This window comes from Ictidomys tridecemlineatus, chromosome 1, assembly GCF_052094955.1.
Source record: "Ictidomys tridecemlineatus isolate mIctTri1 chromosome 1, mIctTri1.hap1, whole genome shotgun sequence".
NCBI lineage: Eukaryota > Metazoa > Chordata > Mammalia > Rodentia > Sciuridae > Ictidomys > Ictidomys tridecemlineatus.
Genome location: NC_135477.1, coordinates 182,669,680 through 182,683,359, shown reverse-complemented (window position 1 = coordinate 182,683,359; position 13,680 = coordinate 182,669,680). Strand labels below are relative to the sequence as shown.

At 37.8% G+C, this 13,680-nt stretch overlaps 1 protein-coding gene across 4 annotated transcripts in view; it reads right to left on the bottom strand.

Moving 5' to 3' along the window:
• Positions 1 to 13,680, bottom strand: part of Cpeb4 (cytoplasmic polyadenylation element binding protein 4) — a 65,706-nt gene that overhangs the window by 38,181 nt on the left and 13,845 nt on the right. For all 4 annotated transcript variants that reach the window (XM_005334108.5, XM_005334109.5, XM_021732328.3 and 1 more), the window contains exon 2: positions 6,749 to 6,830. In XM_005334108.5, coding sequence (XP_005334165.1) covers positions 6,749 to 6,830 — 82 coding nt within the window. The remainder of the gene's footprint in view (positions 1 to 6,748; positions 6,831 to 13,680) is intronic.

Genomic DNA, 13,680 nt, shown 5'->3' with positions numbered 1-13,680 from the left:
TCCCTGGATTTGCCAGAAGACATTTGATACCATATAACAGCAATTTATCTGGAAGGAGAAATCTGATTATGAATCCCAAGAAAACTGGCTGGTTTGCACTGCCCATTTCTTCCATAGATGTCTCTAAAGGAAAATGGCCATCTAACCCTGTAAAAAGGTTGGGGGTGGCTGGGGTACTGAGTTATCTGTTCTCAATTTGCCACAGCAAATCCATTTAAACAGAGAAAGTTTAAACACTGTAAGAATGATACTACTCCCCTACACCATTCCTTCTTGAAATAAATCCTTCTAATATTAAAGTAACAGAACCTATTTCCATAGGAGATCCTTTAATTTTTAACATTTTTATTTATGCCCAGATTATTTCAAGTTTATAATATATAATCTAAATAAATGAAAGAATTTAATCCTATACATTGTAACTCTCAGTAAATCTCTAGAGCTCTCAGTCTACATAAAGTGCATATCCATATAAAATCTGTTCTAAGACATCTGTTTATTAGTATAAATGTCTCTTCTCCAACACAGAGAACTGAGTGATGGCAATTTGGAATACAGGAATATTGAGAGAAGTGAGTATCAAAAAAAAGTTAAGGTTTCTCAGATATTGCTTCTTAGACAGCAGCACTAAATTCATTCTCTCCCCACAATAAAGATATAAAATTTAAATAATTATCCCAACAGTCACTCTTTTATAGTGACATAAAAAAATCTTATATGAAATTAATGAAACAAGCTTTTGTACTAAACTTGCAACTGAGTTTCATGATTTCCTTCAAGAAGAATATTATAAATTCTTTTGCTTAGCAACAAAGAAAAGAGGCACAGATGGAATCTTTGCCCACTCATTTAAGCATTTGTTCCAAACAAATTTTACAGCAATGAAAAGTAGTGGGAGAGGGCCCCTAAATATAATGTGCAAAGAAAGAAAAAAACATCAAGACTGTGTTAAAATGAAAGGTCACAACATCTTTGGCAATCAGGAATTAAACATGAAGCGTTTTTGGAGTAGATGGACAACGTTTAAAATAAATGTGTATTAAATGAATGCATGAAGCAAGTAAGGCAGTGGCATGTTAAGCTGCGTAACAAGCACCACTTCTACTCTGCATACGCCATCGGTTTTCTGAGCACACAGGCATCTGGACAAGACAGTCTCTAATTGCCCTGCATTGCTGAATGTGATCCCTTATTGCCTGCATTCAAACTAAATATCTGAAATGCCTGAAACTCACAGGAAATATGGTGGGTATGCCAAGTCCCCCTCTTCCAAAAATTGAAAGCAAGATACATTCTCAAACAATATGAGGAAAAAAGACTCCATTTTTACCATATTCAAAGGAAAATTAGGATGATATTCTGATTCATAATTCAGTTAATATCTGAAAAACAACTATAATGTTTTGACAATTGCCTTTGTTCTTGCTGTCTCATTCTGACATTCTACTAAAATGAAGCAAACTGGATGTTGAATTGTTTTCATATATCAAATTTTAAACACTCAGCCACTCTATGAAATTGTGAATTGTACATTCTGCTGACATCTGATAATTTTCAAGTACTATTTTTTGTCTCTTTATCCAGTACATCTCCTTCTGCCTCCATTCCATAGCTACTGCTTCTTGGTTTATTCCTAAATCCTTTTATTCCCTTCAGATGGTGGGTAGGTCTGTCTTACAGGATAAACTGAATACAACTGCTTTATGAATCTTTATTTCACCGTGCCCAACCTATGCTTCAGATGGCCAAAAACAGATGTACTCACATGCGGTTTTAATCTATTCCATGCTGCTCTATTTCTAAATAATAACTACCATTTCACAGGCAAGAAAAACCCACAAATTCAGTAAGATAAAATAAGCCCAAAATAAGCATCTGGGCATTTATGATAGTAAAATATTTTTCCATCCAGGGAAAAAATTCTTGATAAGCCCAGTAATACTGCAGCAATGCGCAAGCCGCCGTGCAGGTGATCAGAATTCAGAATCTGCCTGTAGCTCAGGCTCTGGGCTTATGAGACTGGGTGTGCAGCAAAGAAAACGACATCAGTCTCTGGGGACAAGCTTCTGTGGACTGTCGCTGGCGCTGGTTATGGAGAAGGCAAGGCACAATTTCCAGGATAAAAATAACACAGAGACCTGCCAGCTGACCAGAGAAAGGACTCAGCGATAAGAGAGAGGGCAGACCCCGTTCCTCCCCAGGGAGCGAAGCCCCTGTGAGAAGATGACAGTGGCTTTAAAATTCTTAGAAAATTAGTTAAAGAATAAGTTATTTTTTAAAAGAAATGGATATAAGTTATGAAATGAAGACAAAGTCCCCCTGAACATTTGTTGGGAAAAAAAAAAGATAAAAGTTTTCCAGGAAGCCAGCTGGAATCAACAACACATTCAAAAACAAAATCAAAAACAATATCGAAAGTTCTCTAGGCATATCAAGTATCTTATCTGTGGATGACTAAAATAAAAAAATTCAAGTATCTTATCTGTGGATGACTAAAATAAAAAAATTAAACACCATATATATCAAGAGAGATTTTTTTTCCCAAAATGGAAAACATAAATTCAATTTTTTGGCTTTTTGTTTATGTAAATTAATTAAGCTGCAACAAGAAATTCAACTTTTAGTTTTGTAGCCATTTTAGGTTTCATTATTTAAATACAAACACAAACCACATATCTATGAGCACTGCCATAAAAGCTAAAAATAAATGGGATTATCCATGATATGCTTTGTAAAATTATTAATATAAAATGAACTCAAATATAAAATCTGTCTTCATGTTTTAAAAAATTCCTCAATGATCCTTCTAATTCAATTTCTACATTTTTTATTCTGAGAGATATATTGCTATCTACTAGTCTCATAGAATGAATGCCAATTTCTATTTCTGTTCCAGTGGAAGCAGAGCACTGGGAGAGGTATTTTATTTATTTACTTTCAAAATGGATTGGCAGATTTTAGATACCTATTCTAAAAAGACAGTGTTATTTTGTTAAGGTATTCAAATTTTCTTATTACCTTTAAACCAAATCTCACAAGAGAATCACTGTTAAGAACAAGCATGATATTTCTTAAACTATCTAACCTGGAACAGAGTTTGATAAGAATAAACTATTTCCCTGAACAACACTACATTTTGGTAGTAACAGACTACAATGATATCAAGTTCATGATGTTGGTTTTAAAAATTATATACTAGCTTTTAAGACTGCACTTACTTATGAATTCTTTACTGCTCTTTGAAGGAAAAAAACACACTTAATACCTAAACTTAAACTGAAGCTGGTTTTCTCATTTGATGTACATGAAAAAAGACTTAATAGATATTTAGTAACACGCCATGCCATATTGTTTCTTGAGTGTCTTCTATAACTAGGCGCATGCTGGATTTTACAGATACATCATATCATTTAACCTCATGAGCACCACTGAATGTAGTGGCAGAGTGGTGGTTTAAATCCAGACCTGATGCCAAAACCCCTGGTTTTTCCACCTGCCATGCTGCTTCTTATAAATCACAATTTCACAAAATCTTAAGGTTCCCAGACTAGATAAATCACACATAATTTTTTCTATCATTTAACTTTTGATTCTTCCTCCCTACAGAATCAACTAAAAAGAATTAAGGGAAAATTGATTGAGAATATGTTTAGAAAAGGAATACAGAATAAAAGTGAACTTTATATAATAATCCATTTAGCAAACTAGAAGATGGACATAAAACTGAGATATCCTGGTTAAAACTGATAGACCAAGGAAATTCTACAGTTAATCCTATAATAATGTGTGCAAATTCTTCGTATTTATTTCAGCACCAGATAGAGGTTTGCTTCTTAGAAAAGTCACATAACAAATTATATCTACTGTTGTTTGTAGCCTGTGTTTTCTCTGATAAAAACCATAGGCACTTACCATGAAAAATGATTTGACTACCTATCATTCCTAGGATCCAGTATGTAGGAGGCTTTAAAAAAAATGGCTAAAAAAATTAAATACATTAGGAATAAAAGAGCCTAGCACAGCAGTGCGTGCCTGTAATCTCAGCAACTCAGAGGCAGAGGCAGAAGGATGGTAAGTGCAAGGCCAGCCTTAGCAACTTAGAGAGTCCCTGTCTCAAAATAAAAAAGATTAAAAAGACTAGAGATGTAGATCAAGGGTAGTGCAACCCTGGGTGCAATACCCAGTAACAAATAAATAAATGAATGTCCTTCAGCTACTTTTTTTGTACTTAACTTTTAATTCCGAAGTAATTATAGATTCTCACCAAGTTACAAAAAAGTACTACAGAGAGATTCTCACGTGCCTTTTATCTGGTGTCCCCAAATGGTAACATCTCACATCACCATGGTACAAAACCAGGACACTGACATCATATAACCCCAGACCTCACCCAGATTCCTCCTAGAGTTTACTCTTCTAAGTGCAGTTTTCCTGGTGCTAGAAATGGCCTCAGACTCTCTTCACCTTTTATGATGAGAATACGAGAGTGGAGAGGAGGAAGGACTGCCCAAGTCAGAGTGCTGGAAAGCAGCGAACAAAACCAAGTTTGAAAAGGATAAGAGATAAAGCATGCATCTGGATCAGAATCATTTTCCAGAATCCCACGAGGCATTCAGTAAGAACCTTCAAAATATTATTAAAGACCCTTGAAACAGTTCTAATATTTCAAAGTTATCTGTGAAATGGATGCATATTTTTGTACACATTATTTTTCATCTCTCCAGAAGCCCCAAAGCATTCCTTATTTTTTTTTCATTCCTTATTTTTTTTTTAAAAAAGGGACCCCTACTGGTCTTTTTAAAATATTTAAACATATTACTGCAGCAGTAATATGATAAACCAAACTCAAAGGGAAACTAACTGGCTTGTCACCACTTGCCACCTTTGCCACCTGTGTCCTTAGTACAAAGCTCTACATCTGGCACAAAGCAGGCTCTTAAAGGCCACATGAATGAATGAATGAATGGATGAATGAACGAACTAACTAACTAACAAACAAATAAGTGGGGTTACCAATATACTAAACACTCCAAATTTCTTTGGGAGGAAAAAAAAATAACTTGCAGCTGGGGGTGCAGTGGCACATGCCTGTAATCCTAGTGACCTGGGAGGCTGAGATAGGGGGATTACAAGTTCAAGGCCAGCCTGGGCAACCTAGCCAGACTTGTCTCAAAATAAGATAATAAAAGGGCTGGAAGGATAGCTTGGTGGTAGAGTGCCCCAGAGCTCCAACCCCAGTACTACCAAAAACAAACAAAAAATCTTGGTTCTCACTTTTTAGTAAACTGCGATTTTTGTGAAAAATGTTTTATTTTATTTTGTGGAGTAGTTTTCACAGAATCAGAAGAAGGGCTTTTATAGAACATGTAGTCTGGTAAATCCCAACAAAGGTGCATGTTGCATCTGACAATAAAAAGAACCCACCACGTCCTATCCCACATTTGGGATGGGGCTGGCATCTGCTTTTTATTGCTGAAACTCCCAGGTGATAAAAGGACCTATAGCATAAAGGTGAAGAAATAGGTCTGGTCAAGCTGAATGTTTTTTCAAAAATGTTTTTTCTGGTCAGTACCAGAATTGAGACCAGAAGCCATGCAGGAATACTGCTACTTTTTAAACATAATACGTAATAATAATAATAATAATAATAATAAAACTTATTTTAATTGTAAAAACTGTTGGCCATCTTTTAAAAATTTACAACTAGGCAGAATTAAACAAAAAAAAACCTATCAAGACTTGACTCTTGCTGGTTTACAGTCACTAGCATAAGTGGGTAGACATATACAGTTAGGGCCCTGAGAAGATTTTTGCCTGATACATTAAAAATAAATAAGAGTACAGTTCATGCTTTGAGCTAACTGCCCACTTCTACCAATCTGTCCTCTTGCAGGACTTAATTTGGTATCACAATGGGTCTATTATAGATGCTCATCAAATATGTTTGATTTTTTAACAAAAAGTTCATGTACAAAATTGAGAGCACTTACTTGATACAAAATATGACTTTATAATATTGGCTATATGCTCATCAGATTAAATAGATAATATGCGTTCTGACTATCTGCTAAAATAGAATAGTATATTTCTCAACTTACCTTTTTTTTATTTTTTTTATTGGTTGTTTACAACATTACAAAGCTCTTGATATATCGTATTTCATACATTAGATTCAAGTGGGTTATGAACTCCCAATTTTTACCCCAAATGCAGATTGCAGAATCACGACGGTTACACATCCACAATTTTACATAACGCCCTATTAGTAACTGTTGTATTCTGCTACCTTTCCTATCCTCTACTATCCCCTCTCCCCTCCCCTCCCATCTTCTCTCTCTACCCCATCTACTGTAATTCATTTCTCTCCTTGTTTATTTTCCCATTCCCCTCACAACCTCTTATATGTAATTTTGTATAGCAATGAGGGTCTCCCTTCATTTCCACGCAATTTCCCTTTTCTCTCCCTTTCCCTCCCATCTCATGTCTCTGTTTAATGTTAATCTTTTCTTCCTGCTCTTCCTCCCTGCTCTGTTCTTAGTTGCTCTCATTATATCAAAGAAGACATTTGGTATTTGTTTTTTAGGGATTGGCTAGCTTCACTAAGCATAATCTGCTCTAGTGCCATCCATTTCCCTGCAAATTCCATGATTTTGTCATTTTTTAGTGCTGCGTAATACTCCATGGTGTATAAATGCCACATTTTTTTAATCCATTCATCTATTGAAGGGCATCTGCCAGCTCAACTTACCTTTAATGGAATCATTCTCAGCTCTCATTATGTCAATGAGTGAACTCTCCAGGGAGTGCATATCGAATGTCCTGGGGCGGTCCTGTAAGTCCAAACACCACAAACCACTTTTTAAAACAGCATTTACATGTAAAAGAGGAAAACAAGTTGCACTTCATGGGACAGAGATCAAAAAACAGCAAAAGTACTCCCTTTCCATATCAGGTAGATTATTACTTCATGTTATTACTTATCCTTTCAAAACATCAAAAACCACAAAGTACATAGAGCTCAGTAGAAAGTAATTTTGTTTTTAACAATGTATTCCAACAAAGCACCATTTTTATTAATAAAGCATAAACCATTAAAACTAATCTCCATATCAGTTAAGAACATTAAATAAAATATAAATAAATCTATCTTTTCCACCACTTGAGACTGTAAAATGTGGCAAAGCTTTCTAACTTGTTTCAAGACTTACTTCTAAACTGGCATCTCTGAGTGCTCTCAGAAGAGATATATTTCCTTATAAGCCAAGGTTTGCTAATATTCATCAAATATCTGTTAGATAATATTCCAAAACAATATTACTGGTTAATCATGAAAAACACATTATACCCTCAATGAAAGAAAAGAAAAATACTTGATTTATCTCTTTCTATGTTACCAAGACTGTCCTTGAATTCTAATGATTTACATTCTCTAAAGATTTTTTAAAACTAACGACTCATTCAGAATATAGACAATATCCCCAAATACACACACACACACACACACACACACACACACACACACACACACACAAAATACGTTTTAAAAAAAGATATAATCACCCCTCCCCCAATATAAAACTCAATCTGGAATGATGGGTCACAGGGACAGCTCTTGTTACTTTCACAAAGCTTCCTCCAAAGAGGAAACCATGAGGAGCTGTGGAAGCAGGTTCCATCTCTCCCTGCCCCCTAGGCACAAGATAGGAGGACCCCCCAAAATCCAGCCCTTACCCTGATAAGTAAAGAATAAAAGACACAGATCAGAGTCAGCATCTCGATGAGAAAACCAAAGGCCATCCCAATCTTATTTACCATGTCAACTTGGAAGAAAGGTGTAGGGTACGTTGTTCTCTGAAACCCTGGCTCAACCAGGTACATTTTAAGAATGAGTGGGGACTCCTAAATATATAGCAAATATCCTACTGCTCTGGGAGTCCTCAGGATGAAAACAACTACAGATAACTCAAATTAAATCTGGCTTGGTAAGTTAAATGCAGGAGAGGAAACCTTTTCATATTAAACTCTGAGAGGAAACAGCGATCCATGCTTCTGATCCACCCCCTACACACAGAATATTAATGGGGCTTCCAAAGCAGACAGACAGGCAGGTTCCATAAAACTCTCTCTTCACTTCTGCTTTCTCTTCCATTACTTTTCTTGCTTATTTCTTTTCTTTCTTTATTTTTGGCACTAGAAGTGAACCCAGGGACTTGGGTATTCTAAGCACACTCTAGTACTGAGCTACAGTCCCAATATTATTTTTTCTTTTTCTTTTTTTCTTTCTTTCTTTTTTTTCTTTTTGTTACTGAAGATTGAACTCAAGGTCACTTTACCACTGAGCCATATCATCAGCCCTTTTAATTTTTTTATTCTGAGACCAAGTCTGGCCTCAAACTTGCAATCCTCCTGCCACAGCCTTCCAGCCCAATATTACTTTATAACTCAAAACTTTAGCTTCTTAAAAATTCACCTCCAGGGCTGTGGCTGTAGCTCAGTGGTAAAGCACTTCCCTAGCATAGGTGAGGCCCTGGGTTTGATCCTCAGCACCACATAAAAATAAATAAAGATACTGTGTGTCCATCTACAACTAAAAAAATATTAAAAAACAAAAATCACCTCATAAGTTTATTGTTTGTTTGCTTAATTGTTAGGATCTCCCTTTTCTATTTTCCGAGCTAACTTCTAGAACCTCTAACTGATAGCAACTATCCTTCACAGGAGAGCATTTTTGATCAAGCTGACATTTCTCCCTTGTGCAGCTCTAATACCACGCCCTGTACGATTATCATGCTTCCCTGAAGCAGGGCCACTCCTCACCCTGCCCCACCATGTAGACAGACACTCACTCAGCAGTGTTTACCAGATGGACTGCTCTGTAATGCAAACTGTTCATCCCTGTGATTTGAGGCATCTGAACACAATTCTATTCAGATATAAACAATATTAGATGAGAATGATGCAGGTTCCTCTGTGGGGGAGAGACCGGGGTCTTAACACAGGGCTCTGCTCTGAGAGTGGTGGCCACAGCCCAAAACTCCTCCCCACTTCTCTTCTTTTCTCACCAGCTTCTCCTCAGCAAGATTCACAGAGCAGCAGGAGGATGTGGCCAGAATCAGAACTTCTGAAGGTCAGTATTCCTAAGAGTATTCGTACTGCATGTCAAGCACTAAATCACTGTATGTTCTCTGAGCAGAGAAGTGCATAAGAAGGTCACGAAGCTCCACCAGCCCATCCGGCCGTAGCTGGACTGGCCCTCCTCACGGCAGTCTAGAACCAGGTCATAACTGGGCCTTCCCTACAACCCATCTCCCCGACACGCCCATACTGAAGGCCAGACTTCTGGGTTACTGTTCACCTGACTGTCCTCTGACTGCGAGGTTCCCAAAGGCAGCAGCTGCATCCTACTTCAAATGTATCCAGGGAGTCCGCCTCAAATGGGCGCCTATATGCCAAGACAGTCATCCCGTCAGTCCCTGGTACTGGCAGGGGTCTGAGGTGAGGAGCTCCCTAGAGAACAACTGTTCTATGTGTGCCATGGCACAAAACAGGTGAAGAAGCGCTGTCCCACATTCTGTACCACCATGTCCCAAGCACATTCTATTAGTGCACAAATGTTGCAACATCAAGGAATGGATGAATTCCTTCAAGTCATTTTTAATGTTTAAATATTTCTTCTTTCCTACTTCCTTATCTTAAGGTTTGTTTGTAGATTTCCCCTTTCCCACTATAGAGCTGTATGTTTTCTTTTGCCAAAATAAATAATGGAGTAGGAGGAAGAACTCGGCCTATTATTCTTTTTCAGGCAAATAAAGCAGTAAGCGACCTTGTGAATTTCCGGAACTTGCATTCTGACAATCACTGATGAAGAACGCCAAAGAGAAGCAGTTGAAAAAGAATAGAACACAGAGAGGTTTTTGCTTAGTTTCTTTCATAAGAGCTCTTCTCATTAAGTCAAGAAGCCCTGTGAGTTTCTACATGGAGTACTAGAACTTAGCAAATAATTTCACAGCATCCTCTGCCCCAAGTACACTGCCTGGAACATAAATTTTTGCTAAACTTAATAACTGATCATTTCTAAATGGTAGAGTACATTAGAGCTAAAATTCTAATGAAAAGTTTAAATTTCAGTAGTATTTTGTATGATTGAAAAAAACAAATCCTTTACCCCTTTTCCTTTAAATTTTATGATTTAGTTGAGGGGTGACAAGTAAATAACATTATACAAACTCTGATCAATTGCAATGCATCAAGAAGGATTCTCAGACTCTATGTGAACTTGGAAGGACACTGTGCCTCAACAGATTGCTGGTGATTATATTAAACGCAAAGTATAAAGCCCAGTGGAACAAGCACCACATTCTTGCCAATCCTAGTCTAATATGTATTCTTCTCCACAATCCAACCATATTAGGAATTATACTTATTATAAACTACATTTGAATAGTAATAGCATTACTTTTTTCTTTTTTCTTTTTTTCTTTTTTTTTTTTGGCAATACCAGGAATAAAACCTAAGGCCTCCCATGTTAAGCAAGCATTCTACCACTGACACTGAGCTACCTCCCAAGCCCCTTTTAAAAAATGTTTATTTTGAGACAGGGTCTCACTAAGTTGCTACAACTTCAACTTGGGATCCAACTTGAAAGCCTCCTGCCTCAGCCTCCCAAGTAGCCCGGATTATAGGCCAGCACCACCATACCCAGTGAAATTTTACTTCATATGATACTTTGGTAATTTAAAGTTCAAAAACCACACACTATTTCAAGTAAATATTTTGCTCACAGAGAGGGTCCAAAGTTTATCATTCTTATGCTACTCGGCTGATTTTCTTCAATTTTTAAATACAATAATTTTAAAAACTTAAACTGGAAGTGTCTGTGCCATTAGGAAGCTGGCAGAGGAAGAGAAACACACAGAAACCCAACATATAAGCACAGCAAAACAATGCCAGCTTTCCTGCCCAACAGCCAGGTTCAATCAAGGGAGTAAGAGTGCTTTCAGTTCCTAACTCCATCCTCAATTTTGCCCCTTCTGATTACTAACTGAACCAAACATAATTACTGACCTATTTTCTAGGATCCATTTCCCAGAAAGTAAACAGTCAAAAAAAAAATTCCTTAAGTGACAGCTCTTCTTCATTGAACTTGAGCTGATGACCAAAATATGAAGATCAGCATAAATCCATGTATGTGTATCGGACACAGGAAAGCTCAGCAATGCGGGGGCATGTCCATCCTCCAGAGCTCCTTCCTGGCCCATGAAAGGAAATGGTTTGATTAGCTCTCTAATTTCTCCTTCCCAGCTCCAACGTCTTTTTGGTTTTGGTTTTTGGTTTTGTTTCAGTTTGGGCAGTGCTGGGGTGGAACGGAGGGCTCTATGGAGGCTGCACAAGTGCTCCACTGTGGAGCCACACCCCTGCCCGTCTTTGTATTTTAGTTTTCCAAAATGGACTCTTCCAAAATGTACATTTTATAAATTGTAATGAAAATATGGCAGGAACCAGAAATCTGGATAAAACGACGAATTCAAGTTCACCACATTTTGTCCATGAAAAAGCAAAGGGCCAAAGGTAGATCAGTAAGAAAATAAACCTCTAGAGTTTTGTTTCCTTAGTTTTGGGGATCAAACCCAGGAATTCGCAGGTGTTCAGTATATGTTCTAACCACTGAGGTATACTCCCAGACCCCCTTAGAGTCTTAACAGTCAATTCATTTTCATTACACTATACACAATGCAAAATAACAAGTTTCTTTAAAAAGAAATTACTAAAACAATTTGTTGGGAGAAAAGGAAGCAAAGCGTCCTGATTTCAGATAAAAGATTAAAGAATCTCTTAAAAACAAAAAACACCAACAACTTTATTTGCTTCGACTCACTTTTGCCAGTTTCTCCTGGCAGCTTAAAGGGGAGAAGAGGTGAATCAGCAGAACCCGCCTTTATTCAGCACCTATTAGGTGCCTCTTCTCAGCACCTTCTTAATACTGTCTTATTTAATCCTCAAGACTCCTAAGTTAGGCCATCTTATTCCATTTAATAATAAACACTGGGGTGGGAAAATACAGTTTACTGCCCATACTGTGCTGCAGAGTTCAGCAGTCAGGACTCCAGCCCAGGTCTCCTACCAAAGTGGCTGACATGTCCTCAGGTAAGGGAAAGGTCATGGCAGTCATGACTGGGGACTTCAGACGCACATTTGAATAAAGGTGGCCCTCTGCTTTGAGGGCAGGAACATGCTGACCAGTGCCTGGCAAATAGGCAACCACGAATTACATAACAAAGGAAAGAATGACCAAAACCCAGAAGGATGACAAAAGATGATATCAGAGTTCTGAAAACCATATGAAAAGAGAAGCCTTACCTTTCTTCTCCCCATGGGATGACAGACAGTTGCAGCACACAAATTATTTCTAAGTTACCACAGGAGAAGAGACAGCAGTACTAATGTCAGCAGCAGCTAGCATTACGCCTTACATACAGCTTCATTTATTCCTCACACAAACCCTAGGCAATTGGGGATGTTCAGTTATTACCCCATTTCACAGATGAAGAAACTGAAGCTTACATTGACTAAACAAGTTTATCATCGCCATGTACGTAGAGGAGGCAGAACTTGAACCCAGGCCTTCTGATCTTAGAACACGTGAGCTTAATAATCATGCCCCAAAATAAAAGAGCAACAATCATCTTCAAGGCTCAGCAAAGTACACTTTATTACAGTATTTAGCCCTCATTTTGTTTTGTAATCTTAATTCTTATATTTAATATGCTGAGCTGCATGTCAGAAACTGGCTGGTTAAGTTTCTGTCATCTCTCTTTCACAGGACTATTTATAAAGAAAAAAACTATACAATACCACTATGAAAATCAAAGTTAATAAAAATGACCTTCTTAAAAAACAAAGTGAGCATTTCAAAGGGCAAGACCCCACCTTTCATACGCCCCTGAAAAATGCTGCCGGCTGTGGCATAATAGGAAGACCTATGTCAGCACACAGCTACCCACAGGGCTTCTCATAACATTCCAGAAGTAGCCACAAGAAGCACAGGAACCTGTCGGTCCATCACTGTCTGGAAGAACAACTTAACTGTGATCACGCCACAAGCCAAAATCATCATCATCTGTGGCAACTTATTTTGAGACCAGGTCTCACTAAATTGCCCTGGCTGCCTCAAACCTGAGAACCTCCCAGCTCAGTCTCCCTGTGGCTGGGATTCCAGGTGTGTGCCACCATACCTAGCCATGGCAACTTCTTTTAACATCCAGATGATGATCTAAGCCAATGTGTCTTATACTTGAAAAAACATCAGAATCACCTGGAGGTCTTGTTAAAACGAGGATTACCAAATCAACCTCCAGAGTCTCTCATCAGTAGGTCTGGGTGGAGCCCAAGAAGCCACATTCCTTTGAGTTTTCAAGTGACGCCACGCCAGGAAACACACTTTGAGAACCACTGAGGTAAGCAATTCCATTCGACAGGTTAGCTTCACTAGATTTGTAGCTTATACTCTGACTGGTCAGCTGTGTATAGTCCAGCCTAAAATATTCCACAAGAATCATTTTAAGGTTTTCATAGGAAGAGAAGGCCTTTGTTTTCAAAACCTGAAACAAAGCTCTCTTCTCCACCTCTAAGATACATACCTCGGGAAAAGATTATAATCAAGTCCAATTTCAACAAATAGGG